The 12568-nt window shown below is 42.2% G+C and overlaps 1 protein-coding gene across 7 annotated transcripts in view; it reads right to left on the bottom strand.

Moving 5' to 3' along the window:
- sorcs2 (sortilin-related VPS10 domain containing receptor 2) overlaps positions 1–12568 on the bottom strand; it is a 206508-nt gene that overhangs the window by 13166 nt on the left and 180774 nt on the right. For 4 of the 7 annotated variants that reach the window (XR_008566212.1, XM_054752879.1, XM_054752884.1 and 1 more), the window contains 13 exons: positions 12238–12358; positions 11784–11917; positions 11578–11697; positions 10452–10623; positions 10154–10340; positions 8362–8495; positions 8154–8277; positions 7950–8062; positions 5985–6107; positions 5824–5923; positions 5695–5733; positions 1853–1952; positions 72–301 (listed from right to left, as the gene is read on the bottom strand). Coding sequence is in view for 6 of the 7 variants with exons in the window: in XM_054752879.1 (XP_054608854.1) it covers positions 88–301; positions 1853–1952; positions 5695–5733; positions 5824–5923; positions 5985–6107; positions 7950–8062; positions 8154–8277; positions 8362–8495; positions 10154–10340; positions 10452–10623; positions 11578–11697; positions 11784–11917; positions 12238–12358 (1681 nt within the window). In the remaining variant the exon portion in view is untranslated. The remainder of the gene's footprint in view (positions 1–71; positions 302–1852; positions 1953–5694; positions 5734–5823; positions 5924–5984; positions 6108–7949; positions 8063–8153; positions 8278–8361; positions 8496–10153; positions 10341–10451; positions 10624–11577; positions 11698–11783; positions 11918–12237; positions 12359–12568) is intronic. The other 3 variants (XM_054752880.1, XM_054752882.1, XM_054752881.1) reach the window with 3 other exon arrangements.

Genomic DNA, 12568 nt, shown 5'->3' with positions numbered 1-12568 from the left:
AAAAGCTGCTGGTGAACTTAGGATCCATGCAAAGAAAAAGTAATTATGAGTCATAAAAAGTTCTCCAGTACCTTTTGTAGCAGGTGTTTAGTAGCAGTGGTTAGTGGTAGTCCGTATAAGCGATCGGAAGGCGGGGCTACCTCTGGCGTTACCTAGAGTCTGTGAGTCCAAGTCGTCGTCGATAAACTCCTCACCCTGGATGATGTGCTGCGTGTCCTCGCTGTGATTGACAGGACTGGTCATTTCCTGCTCCTTCTCATTGTGCATCTGTGCGTAGATGCTGCGGCCGCCAGGAAGCTTCCTGAAAAACAGCAGGGGATATACCTCCTCAGTCCTGAGCCAAGGACTGTAGGATTGTGTCGGAGTTGGTGTAAGATGGAGGCTGTAGCTTGGGGTTTTTGTTTTGCACTTGTTTAAATTCAAATAACTTCTTGGTTTCAGGAGTTGCAGTTGGTGGATGAAAATAACAGCATGCAGTCACACAATGGATCACTGGCTTACTGTATACATGCAAACTACACGCTACTCTTTAGGGCAGTGTTTCCCAACCTTTACCTATTTTTACATTAGGAAAATGTCAAACAAAAATGTCACAAAGAGTGATGTATTTTTTTGTATGTAATAGCAAGAAGTGGATACACTGGTTAATTATTAGGTAATCCAGTGGGAGAGCATTTAATTGTTCTGCCTGTCACTATACAGTACATTGCTGCCACAGAAAAGATACATTATTTCTAGTAAATAAATTATCATTTTTGGACCAATTAAGTGAAATTGGGCAATGTCGCGCGGCACACATGATTATCGTCATGTCACACTAATGTGCCACAGCAAATGGGTTGGGAATCACTGCTTTAGTGTGCGTTCACCCTTGTCATGTTTGGTTCGCTTTAAAGGAACTCTGGTGTGTTTGCCTTGCTTTGTACGGTTGATATGTCAAGGGTGAATGCCATCATCCGAACATTGGTCTGCTTGCAATGAACTCTGGTGCGGTTCGGTTTGAATGCTACACGGACCAAAGGCATGGTGGATCAGTGTTACAATGACAGCAAAGAGCAAGCAAGCAGTAATGACAATTATGTAAGAGAAAATGCATCGGAAGTAAAAGTATATTATAGAATCTTTTGATGAAATCTAAGTTGGCAGAAATAGCAGGATCTAAAAATAACCTACGTATTCAACACAGCAGATGGCTTGGCTCTCTCCCTCTGTGTGTGTGTGAGACAACTCTTTGTAAGTTTATTTTAGCAGCTTTTGGTGAAATCTTTGCTGGGAAAAAGCGAAGCCAACCACACCAAGGGCTCATGTGCCTATTTTTTTTTTTGCTTTTCGTGTATTAAACACAACAAATGGAATACATAGTAATAATAAAAAGGCTCTGGTGACTAAAATAACAATATTTTTGTCTCAACTATTATAATACTGTAGATTACAAACTGTTGACTGTTGTTCATGTTCAAACATATCACATTATCATTCAAAGATGTGATTATACTGTATGTTATAATATTATAAGGCATTCTATGTTGGTTTTCTTCAGTGTACACGGAGCTTAGCTGTAGACCTGCTTAATAATGTGCTGTTGTCATTTAGTGCTTTATAAATACAACTGACTTAAAATGACAAAACTGCACTTAACATATGGTGACAACATGCATACATTATTTAAGTGGAGAATAATCAATTGATGTCATTTAAATCAGTAAATATTTCAATGCGTGGAGAGCATATACTGTTTGAATGAGCACGGTAACATTTTAGCACTCATACTACATAGTCACATTGCTGACACTCTTATCTGGGGGTTGTTGGGCCAAAACATTTTCATAAGGAGTCCCACACTGTCTCTCACCTCTTGAACTTGTAGAGGATGAACGAGGCCATGGCGATGACGCTGACTAGGAAGACGACAGCGACTGCCCACACACCAGGACCCCCGGCAGCTCCGTGGCCTAGCGAGTATTGACATAATAAAGAAAACCATTTAAAAAAATGAACACGATCTTACTTATAATGTCTGAAAGGATGAAGCTGAGGGAAACCTTGAGGTATAATTTGGGGGAAAGTGATAAGAGTGACTCAGTTAAATGAAAAGTCTGTTTGTCCACTCCTATATTTTGTCATTTTAGTTTTCTTAAAAGTCATGTTAAAATATTGTCTTGTCTTGTTCTCGTAAACCCAATACAAACCTAAAGAAAATCTTAAGAGCAGTTGAAAAACTGCTAGAATTTGCATTTTGCACATTTGGATCTTAATGAGGTTTTTAGTAGAGCCACAATATGTAAAAACAAGAAGGGGGAGTGAGACAAAAAGCACTTTGAAAAAGTAATTTATTAAAAATGTATTGTATATATATACATATATGTATTAGCAATTGATGTAATACAAAGAGGGGTAGGATTAAATAAGCTCTGCTTCTTCCTAATCCTTTTCGGACATATGCATGTTCGAAATAAATTAAACCAAACCAAACCAAAAACAACAATTAAACTGAAATACGCTGTTTATCAGCTGGTCAAAAGTTTAAGACCATCGCTCAAAAATAACAAAAACATCTCCAAACCAGAACAAAAAATGTTCTCAGTAGGACTCAGTAATGAGTAGCTCCACCGTTCTTGTTAATCACTTCAAAAATTGGTTTGGGCATGCTTGATACGAGTGTTTCCAGGAGGCTAGTGGGAACATTGCTCCAAGTGGTGAAGATGGCTTCAGGAAGGGCATCAACTGTCTGGAACTTCCCTTGCCATGTCTATGGGATTTAAATGAGGGGAACATGCAGGATGGTCCAAAAGAGTGCTGTTATTCTCCCTGAAGAAGTCCTTGGTCAAGCGAGCATTGTGAACTGCAGCGTTGTCCTGTTGAAAAACCCAGCTGTTACCACACAGACGAGGGCCCTCAGTCATGAGGGATGCCCGCTGCAACATCTGTATGTAAGCATCCACTGTTTGACGACCCTGCACCACCTGAAGCGCTAGTGTTCCACTGAATGAAAAAGCATGATGGACCCCTCCACTGTGCCGGGTAGAAAACATCTCAGGTGGGATCTCCTTGTCATGCCAGTAACGTTTGGAAGCCATCTGGATCGTCAAGGTTACATTTTTTCTCATGAGTAAAACTTTTTTCCACCTTTCAATGTCCCATGTTTGATGCTCCCTGTCTAAATGGGCAGTTTTGTGGCATTGAAGGAGATGAGGTCTTTGAATTTGTTTTTTGATTTTTAAACCCTTTCCCCGCAGATGCCGTCTGATGGTTATTGCGTTGCAGTCGGCACCAGTAAGGGCCTTAATTTGTGTCGAAGACCGCCCTGTGTCTTGATTGACAGCCAATCAGATTTTCCGGCTCAGTGCAGGTGTGTTTTTTTGGATCTACCACTTGACTTTTTTGTTCCATAATGCTCAGGATCTTTAAAAAAAATGTAGAATGACTGATTTACTGCACCCAACCTCAGCAGCAATGGCACGCTGCGAGAGGCCTTGCTTATGCTGCTCAACAATCCGACCACGTTCAAAAAGAGAAAGCTTCTTAGCTTTAGCCATCAGGAGGGCATGACAGTGTGAATGCCTGACAGAAAATGATAATTTTGAGCAGATTTTGTCTTTTTTTCCACTCCCCCTTCCTGTTTTTGCATATTGTAGCTCTACTTAAAACCTCATTAAGATCCATCCGTCCATCCATTTTCTCTACCCCTTCTCCTCTTTTAGGGTCACGGGAGCACGCTGCAGCCTATCCCAGCTGACTTCGGGCGACAGGCGGGACAGGCCCTGGACTGGTCGCCAGCCAATGGCATGGCACATATAGACAAACAACCAATCACACTCACATTCATACCTATGGACAATTTAGAGTCGCCAATGAACCTAACATGCATGTTTTTGGAATGTGGGAGGAAACCGGAGTACCCGGAGAAACCCCACGCGCGCACGGGGAGAACATGCAAACTCCACACAGAAATGCCCAAGGGGAGAATCGAACCCACGTCTTCCCGATCTCCAAGCTGTTACTGTGTTGGCCAACATGCTAACCACTAGAACACCGTGCGGCCTCATTAAGATCCAAAATGTGCAAAATGCAAATTCTAGCAACTTTTCAACTGGTCTTAAGATTTTGATCAGGAGTGTATTGAGTACCATCTGGTCTCGTGAGCTGAGTGTATTGTGACACCCTTTATATACACACACACATCCATATTGTATATTATAGGACCCTACATATACACACATACTGTATATATTCAGTGGTGTGAATAAGTTTTTGCCCTCTTCCTGATTTCTTAGTTTTTTGCACGTTTGTCACACTTAAACATCTTCCAGGTCCAAAACAGCCCCAGACCATCACACTACCACTGTGGTCTTCTTTTTCTGATATGTGGCTTTACTTTTGCGCCAGATGTAATGACACACACCTTACAAAAAGTTCAACTCTTGTCTCATCAGACCACAGCGTTTTCCCAAATGGCTTGGGGATCATCAAGACATTTTCTGACAAAATTGAGACGAGACTTTAATGTTCTTTGTGCTCAGCCGTGGTTTTCGTCCTCTGCCATGGAGGCCGTTTTTGCCCAGTGTCTTTCTTATGGTGGAGTTGTGAACACTGACCATAACTGAGGCAAGTGAGGCCTGCAGTTCTTTGGATGTTATTGTGGGGCCTTTTGTGACCTCTTGGGTGAGTCATCGCTGCGCTCTTGGGGTAATTTTGGTTGGCCAGCCAGTCCTGGGAAGGTTCACCACTGTTCCATGTTTTCGCTATTTGTGGATAATAGCTGTGTTTCGCTTGAGTCCCAAAGCTTTAGAAATGGCTGCAGCCAGACTGACAGACCTTAATTAATCTCAGTTATGTTTTAATAATAAAAAGTTTCATTGAAAAACTGCATTTTGTGTTCAGTTGTGTTGTCACTGACTAATATTTAAATTTGTTTGATGGTGAAATATCAGGAAGGGAGCAAACAGTCATACACTTAAAATTACAAACACTACAATAAACACTATTAGACCGCCCTTGTTTCTTCAGTTTATTGATCCATTTTAATGCCTGGTACAACTAAAGGTCCATTTGTTTGGACAAATATAATGATGATAACAAATATAGCTCATAAGAATTATTATTATTATTTATTTTGAGAGCTGATATCTAGCAACTTCAATTATTTTCTTGATAATAACCAAAATCACTTACATGTGAATAATGAATAGCTATTTTTGTTGTCATTGTCCTATTTGTCCAAACAAAGATACCTTTAATTGTATCAGGCATTAAAATGAACAAGAAACTGAAGAAACAAGGGTGGTGCAATATATATGTACAGTATGTGTGTGTGTGTGTATGTGCACGCGTTTTAGCCTTTTGTTTACTAAATTGAAAATATCCAAATGGTCCCGGCATCCTTACATTTTTCTTTATGTACCCCTGGCTAAAGGAGAGTAAAAACAGATGTTTTTAAAAGAAAAGAAATGCATGTGAATGCTGAGAGAAGGTTTTTTACATCATAGCACAGCACAGCGATCCCCAGCCATCACATTAATATACTGTACAATGGCGGCAATATGAGTTGATTTTCTCAGCATTCACACCATTTGCTGAAGGGTAATTCCAGAGCTAAAACAGCACAGCATGGCACAGATTGGTCAAGACTGGATAGGCTTTGGAAACCAGGAAAGGAAAATAACTGGAGCAGGATTGTGTGATTGATGAACGCACCAGTCTCTGCTGCTGCTGTGGAGTCAATAGCATTTAGCCCTTTGGAAATAAACAGGCAATTCATCATTACAACAAAACCTACTTTGTTTTTTTTTTATGAAGAGGCACCCTGTGGTGGAAATCCAGTACCTGCGTTTGGGTCTGTTGGCAGCACCAGCACCTGCAGACCTCCTTGCACCACAAAGCTCACATTGTTGTCTTTGAAAGCCTGCATTATGGCGGGAATACGCTGCGGACCACAATTTTATATTATAATTTTAATAACATCTCATGGAAAGAGACATGTTTACCTTATCTTGGAAGACGCTTATCTTAGATGAGGTGCTCTCCACTGGGAGTATGTACAGCTCGGCCGTGGTGGGGAGGCCTGCCTTGACAACGGTAACCAGGGATTCCTGGGGGACACCTGTGACCTGAGGTTCAAATAGAGGAGTCAATAGCAAGATGATTATTGTGCCTGTTATGAGATCATTTGAACCTGCAATAAAAGCCTGTTGTTCTGGCAATGAAGTCTGGAGCTTGTCTTACCAAACAGTTACTGACACCTAGTGACCAATGTAGAATACTACATTCACAATTTTAACTGTCTTCTTAATGGCTTATGTGTGTATTTTAGTTCATTTATATGCTTGAAAATGATTACTTTAGGCCAAAAATACTTAATTGTTTGTAATAATTTGATTAAATATGCATTTTGTTTCACTGATAGGCCATATTCAACCACAAAACATCATGATCTGTTAATTAACATATATTAGAAAAAGAGTGATAGAGTGAAGCCGTGAAATGCGATGTGGGGGAGCGATATTCTGTAATTTCTCATTAAACCAAGAAGAAAAAGGGGGGGGGGGGATCTTACTTTGTGTTGTAATTTATGTTTCCCCTCTATGATCTGCCTCTTCCCAGTGCTTGCAGTACTCATGCAGCCCCAGACCATTGCGGTACAAAACCACCACCAAGAGAGCGGTGTTCCCACAGTGTATGTTGAAATTCACATTTCCCTCAGTTAACCGCAGCTCCCCCAGTGCCTGCAGCACTCATGCAACCCCACCACCAAGGAAGTGGAGCTTCAGAATGTCACAGAACATTCTGGAAATTGTGTTTCCTCCAATGAATCGCCGCTCCCAGTGCCAGTAGCATCCATCCATCGATCCATCCATCCATTTTCTTCTGCTTATCTGGGTTGCGGGGGCAGCGGTCTCAGTAGGGAAGCCCAGACTTCCTGGTCCCCAGCCATCCCTCCAGTTCCATCAGGAAGAAACTAAGGCGTTCCCAGTCCAGCTGTGAGACATAATCCCTCCAGCATGTACTAGGTCTGCTCTGCAGCCTTCTCCCGGCTGGGAGTCATCCAGACTAGAGGCCTGGGCCACCTCAACTGACTCCCCTCGATGTGAAGGAGCAGCGGTTCTACTCTGAGCCCCTCCCGGATGACTGAGCTCCTCACCTTATCTCTTAGGGTGACTCTAGCCACCCTACTGAGGAAACTCATTTCAGCCGCTTGTATCCGCAACCTCTTTCTTTCGGTCACGACCCAAAGCTCATGACCATAGGAGAGGGTGAGAACATAGATCAGTTCTTGCTTCACCACGAACGTCCGGGAAGCGACCACATTACTGCAGATGCGATTCCCTTAACGCGTTGGCTGCACCTAGGCAAACGTTCACCGGAACCAGGCTCCTGCTACGGTACAAGGACTGAATGGCACCTAGTAGGGCACCACCAATCTCGTACTCCTGCAGCACCCCCCACGGGACACCGTGAGGGACACGGTCAAATGCCTTTTTCCAAGTCCACAAAGCACATGTAGACCGGTTGGGCAAATTGTAACCTTCAGTACCCTTGCAAAGGTGGAGAACAGTCGTACCCTTCTCTCCAGCACCCTGGAATAGACTTTCCCAACGAGGCTGAGAAGTGTGAACCCCTATAGTTGGAACACACCCTCTGTTCACCGTTCTTCTAAAGGGGGACCACCACCCCGATCTAGCACTCATGCACCATTCTTGACTGTAAGCTTCACATAATCATCTTGCTTCATTACACACCTCTGTTTTGAAGCAATTTAGACAAAAATGGCTGTGTATTGAGAGTAAATCTATACTGCAATACAAGCTGTACACTGACTACTTTAAAGTATATCAAATCTTTCTATAGCATTGTCCATTGACAAGATACACAGTCATAAAAGTACTTGCTGAATGAAATGTGAAGGGTATCTGTGAAGTGTATACTGCAGACATCTTTGGTCGTTCACTAACCTTTGCAAGTACCTTGGTGACCACCTGACCCACGTCCTCTCGCCACTGCGGAATGTTAGGGTTGAAGCGATCTAGGTGTTTGCTGAAGCTCAGAGGGATGACGTGGAAATTATCTGCATAAAATAAGTGGACGGAGATTATCACCAAGATCATACAAAAAGACAAAATATCTCAATACAATAGTTTATGGTGCAGGTCATTTACCGTAGACACGGACCGTCCTGGTGTCCTGCACCATGGATCTCCCGTTGGAGGCTTGGATGGTGACAGAAATTTCGCCTGCCTCTGGGAAACTTGTCAGCATACTGTTCTGCAGAGTCAACGTCGGCTGCATGACACTATCATGTTAGTAACAACAGAAGCAGAACATGACATCAGTCTGTCCTAATCTATTTTTTCTGAGGAAGCCTACCTGCAGGCTGTCTCCTATCCACCAGTAGAAGACAGTCAAGTTGGCCTTAGCAGGGAGGACAATGGCTGTCAGGTTAACTTGGTGGTTTCTCCCAGCAATGGGGATCACTTCGAGGTGCACTTCCTGCAAAGGTGCTGCATGATGGACAGTTATAAATAAAACTGGAATATTTATAAAATACTGTGCACTATACTGTATACAGGGCATACATATATTTATATGTATTAGATATTAGAAATCCTAATGACACCAAAACACATGTTAATCTTGTTATTTTTACCATGAAAAATAACATTGAAAGGCATGTTTCCTCTCTGTTAGATATGTGCTCGAATGTTTAAATATTTACTGTACTGGAGAATTAGGAGCAAGTGATGGTTACAACAGAAGTTCCCGCCTGGATGTTCACTCCGATTGTTATGGTCCAAATTTCTGCTGTTTGTTATATATTTTCTTGTATTATTTGTGTGTGTTATATACTGTAAGGATGAGTACCGTTCACATGTGAACCGATATGGTACCATTACTCAGTACCTGGAAATCGGTACTGATACTGAATACTAGGGGGCGATTGTGGTTATTGAATTACTTGTGTGTAGAAGAAGACGAACCTACATGTTACCTGAGAAGCTTCCCTTTCCACAGCTCTTTCATGTTGTCAGTAATGTCTTAATACATTTAAATGAAATCTGCTTTGGTTCGTGTGGTTGTGGTGCTCCAGAGTAGCATAGAAAGAATTCATCATTGGGATAAATTAAATTCAGTATTTATACACACTGTCTGCTATGTAGTGAATTATTTTTAATTGCTGGATTACATGTCAATGACATCTTAATTGTTGTATATGGAGATTTCAGGCTTACTTTACTAAATAAAGCATGACTAAAGATGGTGGCTGTGAATGTTCTCCAGACCTGTTATGTTGTTGTATATTTTATCGCTGACTAACGAAATACACACATCATTTTCAGGCTACTTTAATTCATTTGTGGATACAAAAATTAAGATTTGTTTTGGTTAAAATATGGCTGATCGTTTCTACACACTGGGATGCATGTCACGTTTTATAAGTATTTTCTTTCAGAACATTGACATTTACTAAACAGGTAGGTTTTATTGTACCCAAATACTTAAAAATATGACTTATCAACTTCTGTAGCTTTAATTTGTCTCCTTGTTGGTGCAAGCAAACATTGCCCCAGCTTCATCTGGCTTTGTGTTCTTCAATTGTGAAGCGGCGCCATGACACTCCACAGAGACTGCTGTTTTGGTCCCAAAACATGGTACCTTTTGATTTTATATGAATCCGTTCTCGGTAGTACGGAAGAATTATGGTCAGTACCTATAAAAGTACCATGTTTGGTACTCTCCCGAGTGTTATATCATAGCCATCACAACACAATATCAGTTGTGAATACTTTTGTGAATATGTCACTTTCTTGGCTTTGCTATGGGTTCAATGGCTGCATGTGTTTGAATCTGGTTCCCGTAACGTAGTCTGGCAGTGACGTACAGCCAAGAAAACTTGCTGGGGGGGTGTCAAAATCACTACTTCATTTCAGTCCTATTTCATTCATAGTTGTTCATTTATCTATGACAGCAGTATGACAAAAATGTTTCATTACGTGAGTACTTTCATTGTTAAACTTTTCTTGGTGTTGTGAGAACTTTAATGGTCAGTGTGTATAAAAAAGTGCAATGACAGTGTTGCGTGTCTGCAGATGGATGTAATGTGTTTTTCAGCCACTAGAGACCGCCACAGCACAGAGTTTCTTTTAACTGAGGTGCTGACCTGTGACCTGGATGTACATGGTGGCGGCGTCGCGCCCCGCCATATTCTCCGCCTGCACAGAAACTTTGTAAACGCCGGGACTCGCGTAGCGGTGTTGGATGGGTTCATCAGTCACCGTCAGGTTCCGGTAGATGGCCCGGAAGCCATCGCCAAGGTCCACCTGGTACTTGGTGCTGCTTGTGTCCCCCTGGGTCAAGAGGAGGAAAGAAAAGGTGGGCACTTATTATACTGTGGAAGTGTGTGAATTGACAAACAGCCCTAGATAAAGAACTGGAGGAGAAAGATTGGTTGAGCCTACCTCTTCCTGGTGGACAATGAATGTGATATCATCACCAGGGGCAACAGCCAGCATCTGCCCTTTGATACCCACTTGCAAGCCTCTAGGGGGCAGCAAAGGGCAGTTGCTTTGTTTGGCACTTTGCTTTTTGTTCAGGCCCCCCTCACACAAGTTTGACACCACCTTCCGGTACCTGGAACAAAAGGAAAAAATCTGCTTTAACAGCAAGCTGAACACAACAAAGGTAATAAATATACTGTATGGCTGTGTTTCAATTTGAGCATTTCTGTAATTACACTTGTGTGTACCAGTGTTTCCCAAACTTTTCACAGTCATGTTCCCCTTCAGACATTTGACTGTACCCCCTACTCATGCACACTTAAAACACAAATGTTTTTCAATCGGCCTTATTGCATATTAATTTGATACCAAATCGAAAGGGGAAGTTTAAGAAACATGATAAAGCAGTCTTCCAAGTACAAAAAACTCACACAACCAGCCTCATTTTCGGGGAAATCCCCACTCTCTTGGGCATACACTGACAAATTAAATCTTCAACATTAAACACTCTTAATGCACAACATAATCATCAATCTTACATACGTATTCATAACTCACACAGAGCAATGAAGAACCTCATGCTGTCTCCTGCCTTCTTTCTGCGCTGACTGTGCGGTCTGTGCTGTGAAGCATTCAGGCGCACTCGTAATTGTGAGTGGTAGGTTCTAATTGTTTCTCCTCTTTAGTCACGTACGCCCTATGATAATTGGGAACCTCGGATGTATACTACGTCCACTGTGTACTTAGCTCCTTGTCATTGTCGTGCTGTCCCGTATCAATTACTGTCATTGCATGCTTATCACAAATGACGATCGCAATATTTACCAGCTTCCTTTTCTTCTTCTTTGTTACTGTTTTGAAACCGCTCGAGCTATTGCCTCCCCATCTGCTAAATAGCTAAGATGATGATGATTGAGGGTGGTTAGGCTGCATCACTGCACACTCACCAATTTGGCCGTTTTGAGTGCAACATCTGGGTACTGACAGCACTTTTCAGAATGAATGCACTTATGCACTCAAAGTGCTAAGAGTAAATGTGGAAGTGCGTAAATTGTAAAACAGCCTATATGTTTTGGATTTTACAGACCCTGTGCTAGATTCGTAGGTTCGTCCGAGGTGGCAGTCGTCCGGCGGCGAGTCCGGATCATGCCAAAAATTGGCAAAGCAGCGTTCAGTCTCAGCATGGGATCTCTCGAAACCATAGTCACTGCACACAACGCATGCAAACAACGCTAGTGTGAAATGTACGTACATACGTATGATATCTACATATGAGTCCACAACTTGTCTCACCAACTGAAGTCCTGCTCGGTGCATTGGCAAGGTGCGCTGTTGAGAGCGGAAGTGTAGCTCTTTCCTTTGATACAAAATGCAGTGTCTTTCCTCCTCCGGAATGTCCTCTCCTGGCCCATGATGCACTTTTGTCCCTGAGAGAAAACAAAGACACAGAAGTGTGCAAATTGAGACACACCCTAATAAGCATCCTCCTTCCCTTTCCTCCTCTTCACTCTGGGGGACACAGGCAACACCAACTACCAGTGTGTACAAGTGCATTCACTTATGTACTCAAAATGTAAGTGTGGAAGCGCTAACTTACTCAAAATGTAAGTTTGGAAGTGCTAACATTTTGAGTGCGTAACTTAATTCACTTATGCAATAAAGAGGCTAAGTGTAAGTATGGAGTGTGCAAATTGAGACACAGCCCATATTTTTCACTTATAGGTGTGTATGTGTGTGTGTGGGTTACCTGCAGATCTGTGAGCTGCCAGGACTCGTAGTCGGACTCGGCACACTGACGAGGGAAGGACTGGCGGAAGTCCACTTTGACCAGCTCCCAGTCGGACCTGTAGCTGATGTGGCCGAACACACTGCGCAGAAAAAAGTAGGGAGTGGCATCAAATACCTAAAAACCTTTACATCTGCATAAAAGAATTTAATAAAGTTTTGTGTAATAAACCAGTCATCTTCGAAGACGGAGTTCATCAAAGATTAGATTCATTGTTGATTTTGCATATGGGGCATATCCAGCAGATGGCAAATTTTTAAAACATACGGAGTGGCTATTGAAATGAGAAAGG

Source organism: Dunckerocampus dactyliophorus, chromosome 15 (genome assembly GCF_027744805.1).
Source record: "Dunckerocampus dactyliophorus isolate RoL2022-P2 chromosome 15, RoL_Ddac_1.1, whole genome shotgun sequence".
NCBI classification, from domain to species: domain Eukaryota; kingdom Metazoa; phylum Chordata; class Actinopteri; order Syngnathiformes; family Syngnathidae; genus Dunckerocampus; species Dunckerocampus dactyliophorus.
The sequence above is the reverse complement of the archived record's forward strand: the minus strand, read 5'-3'. Positions and strand labels throughout refer to the sequence as shown.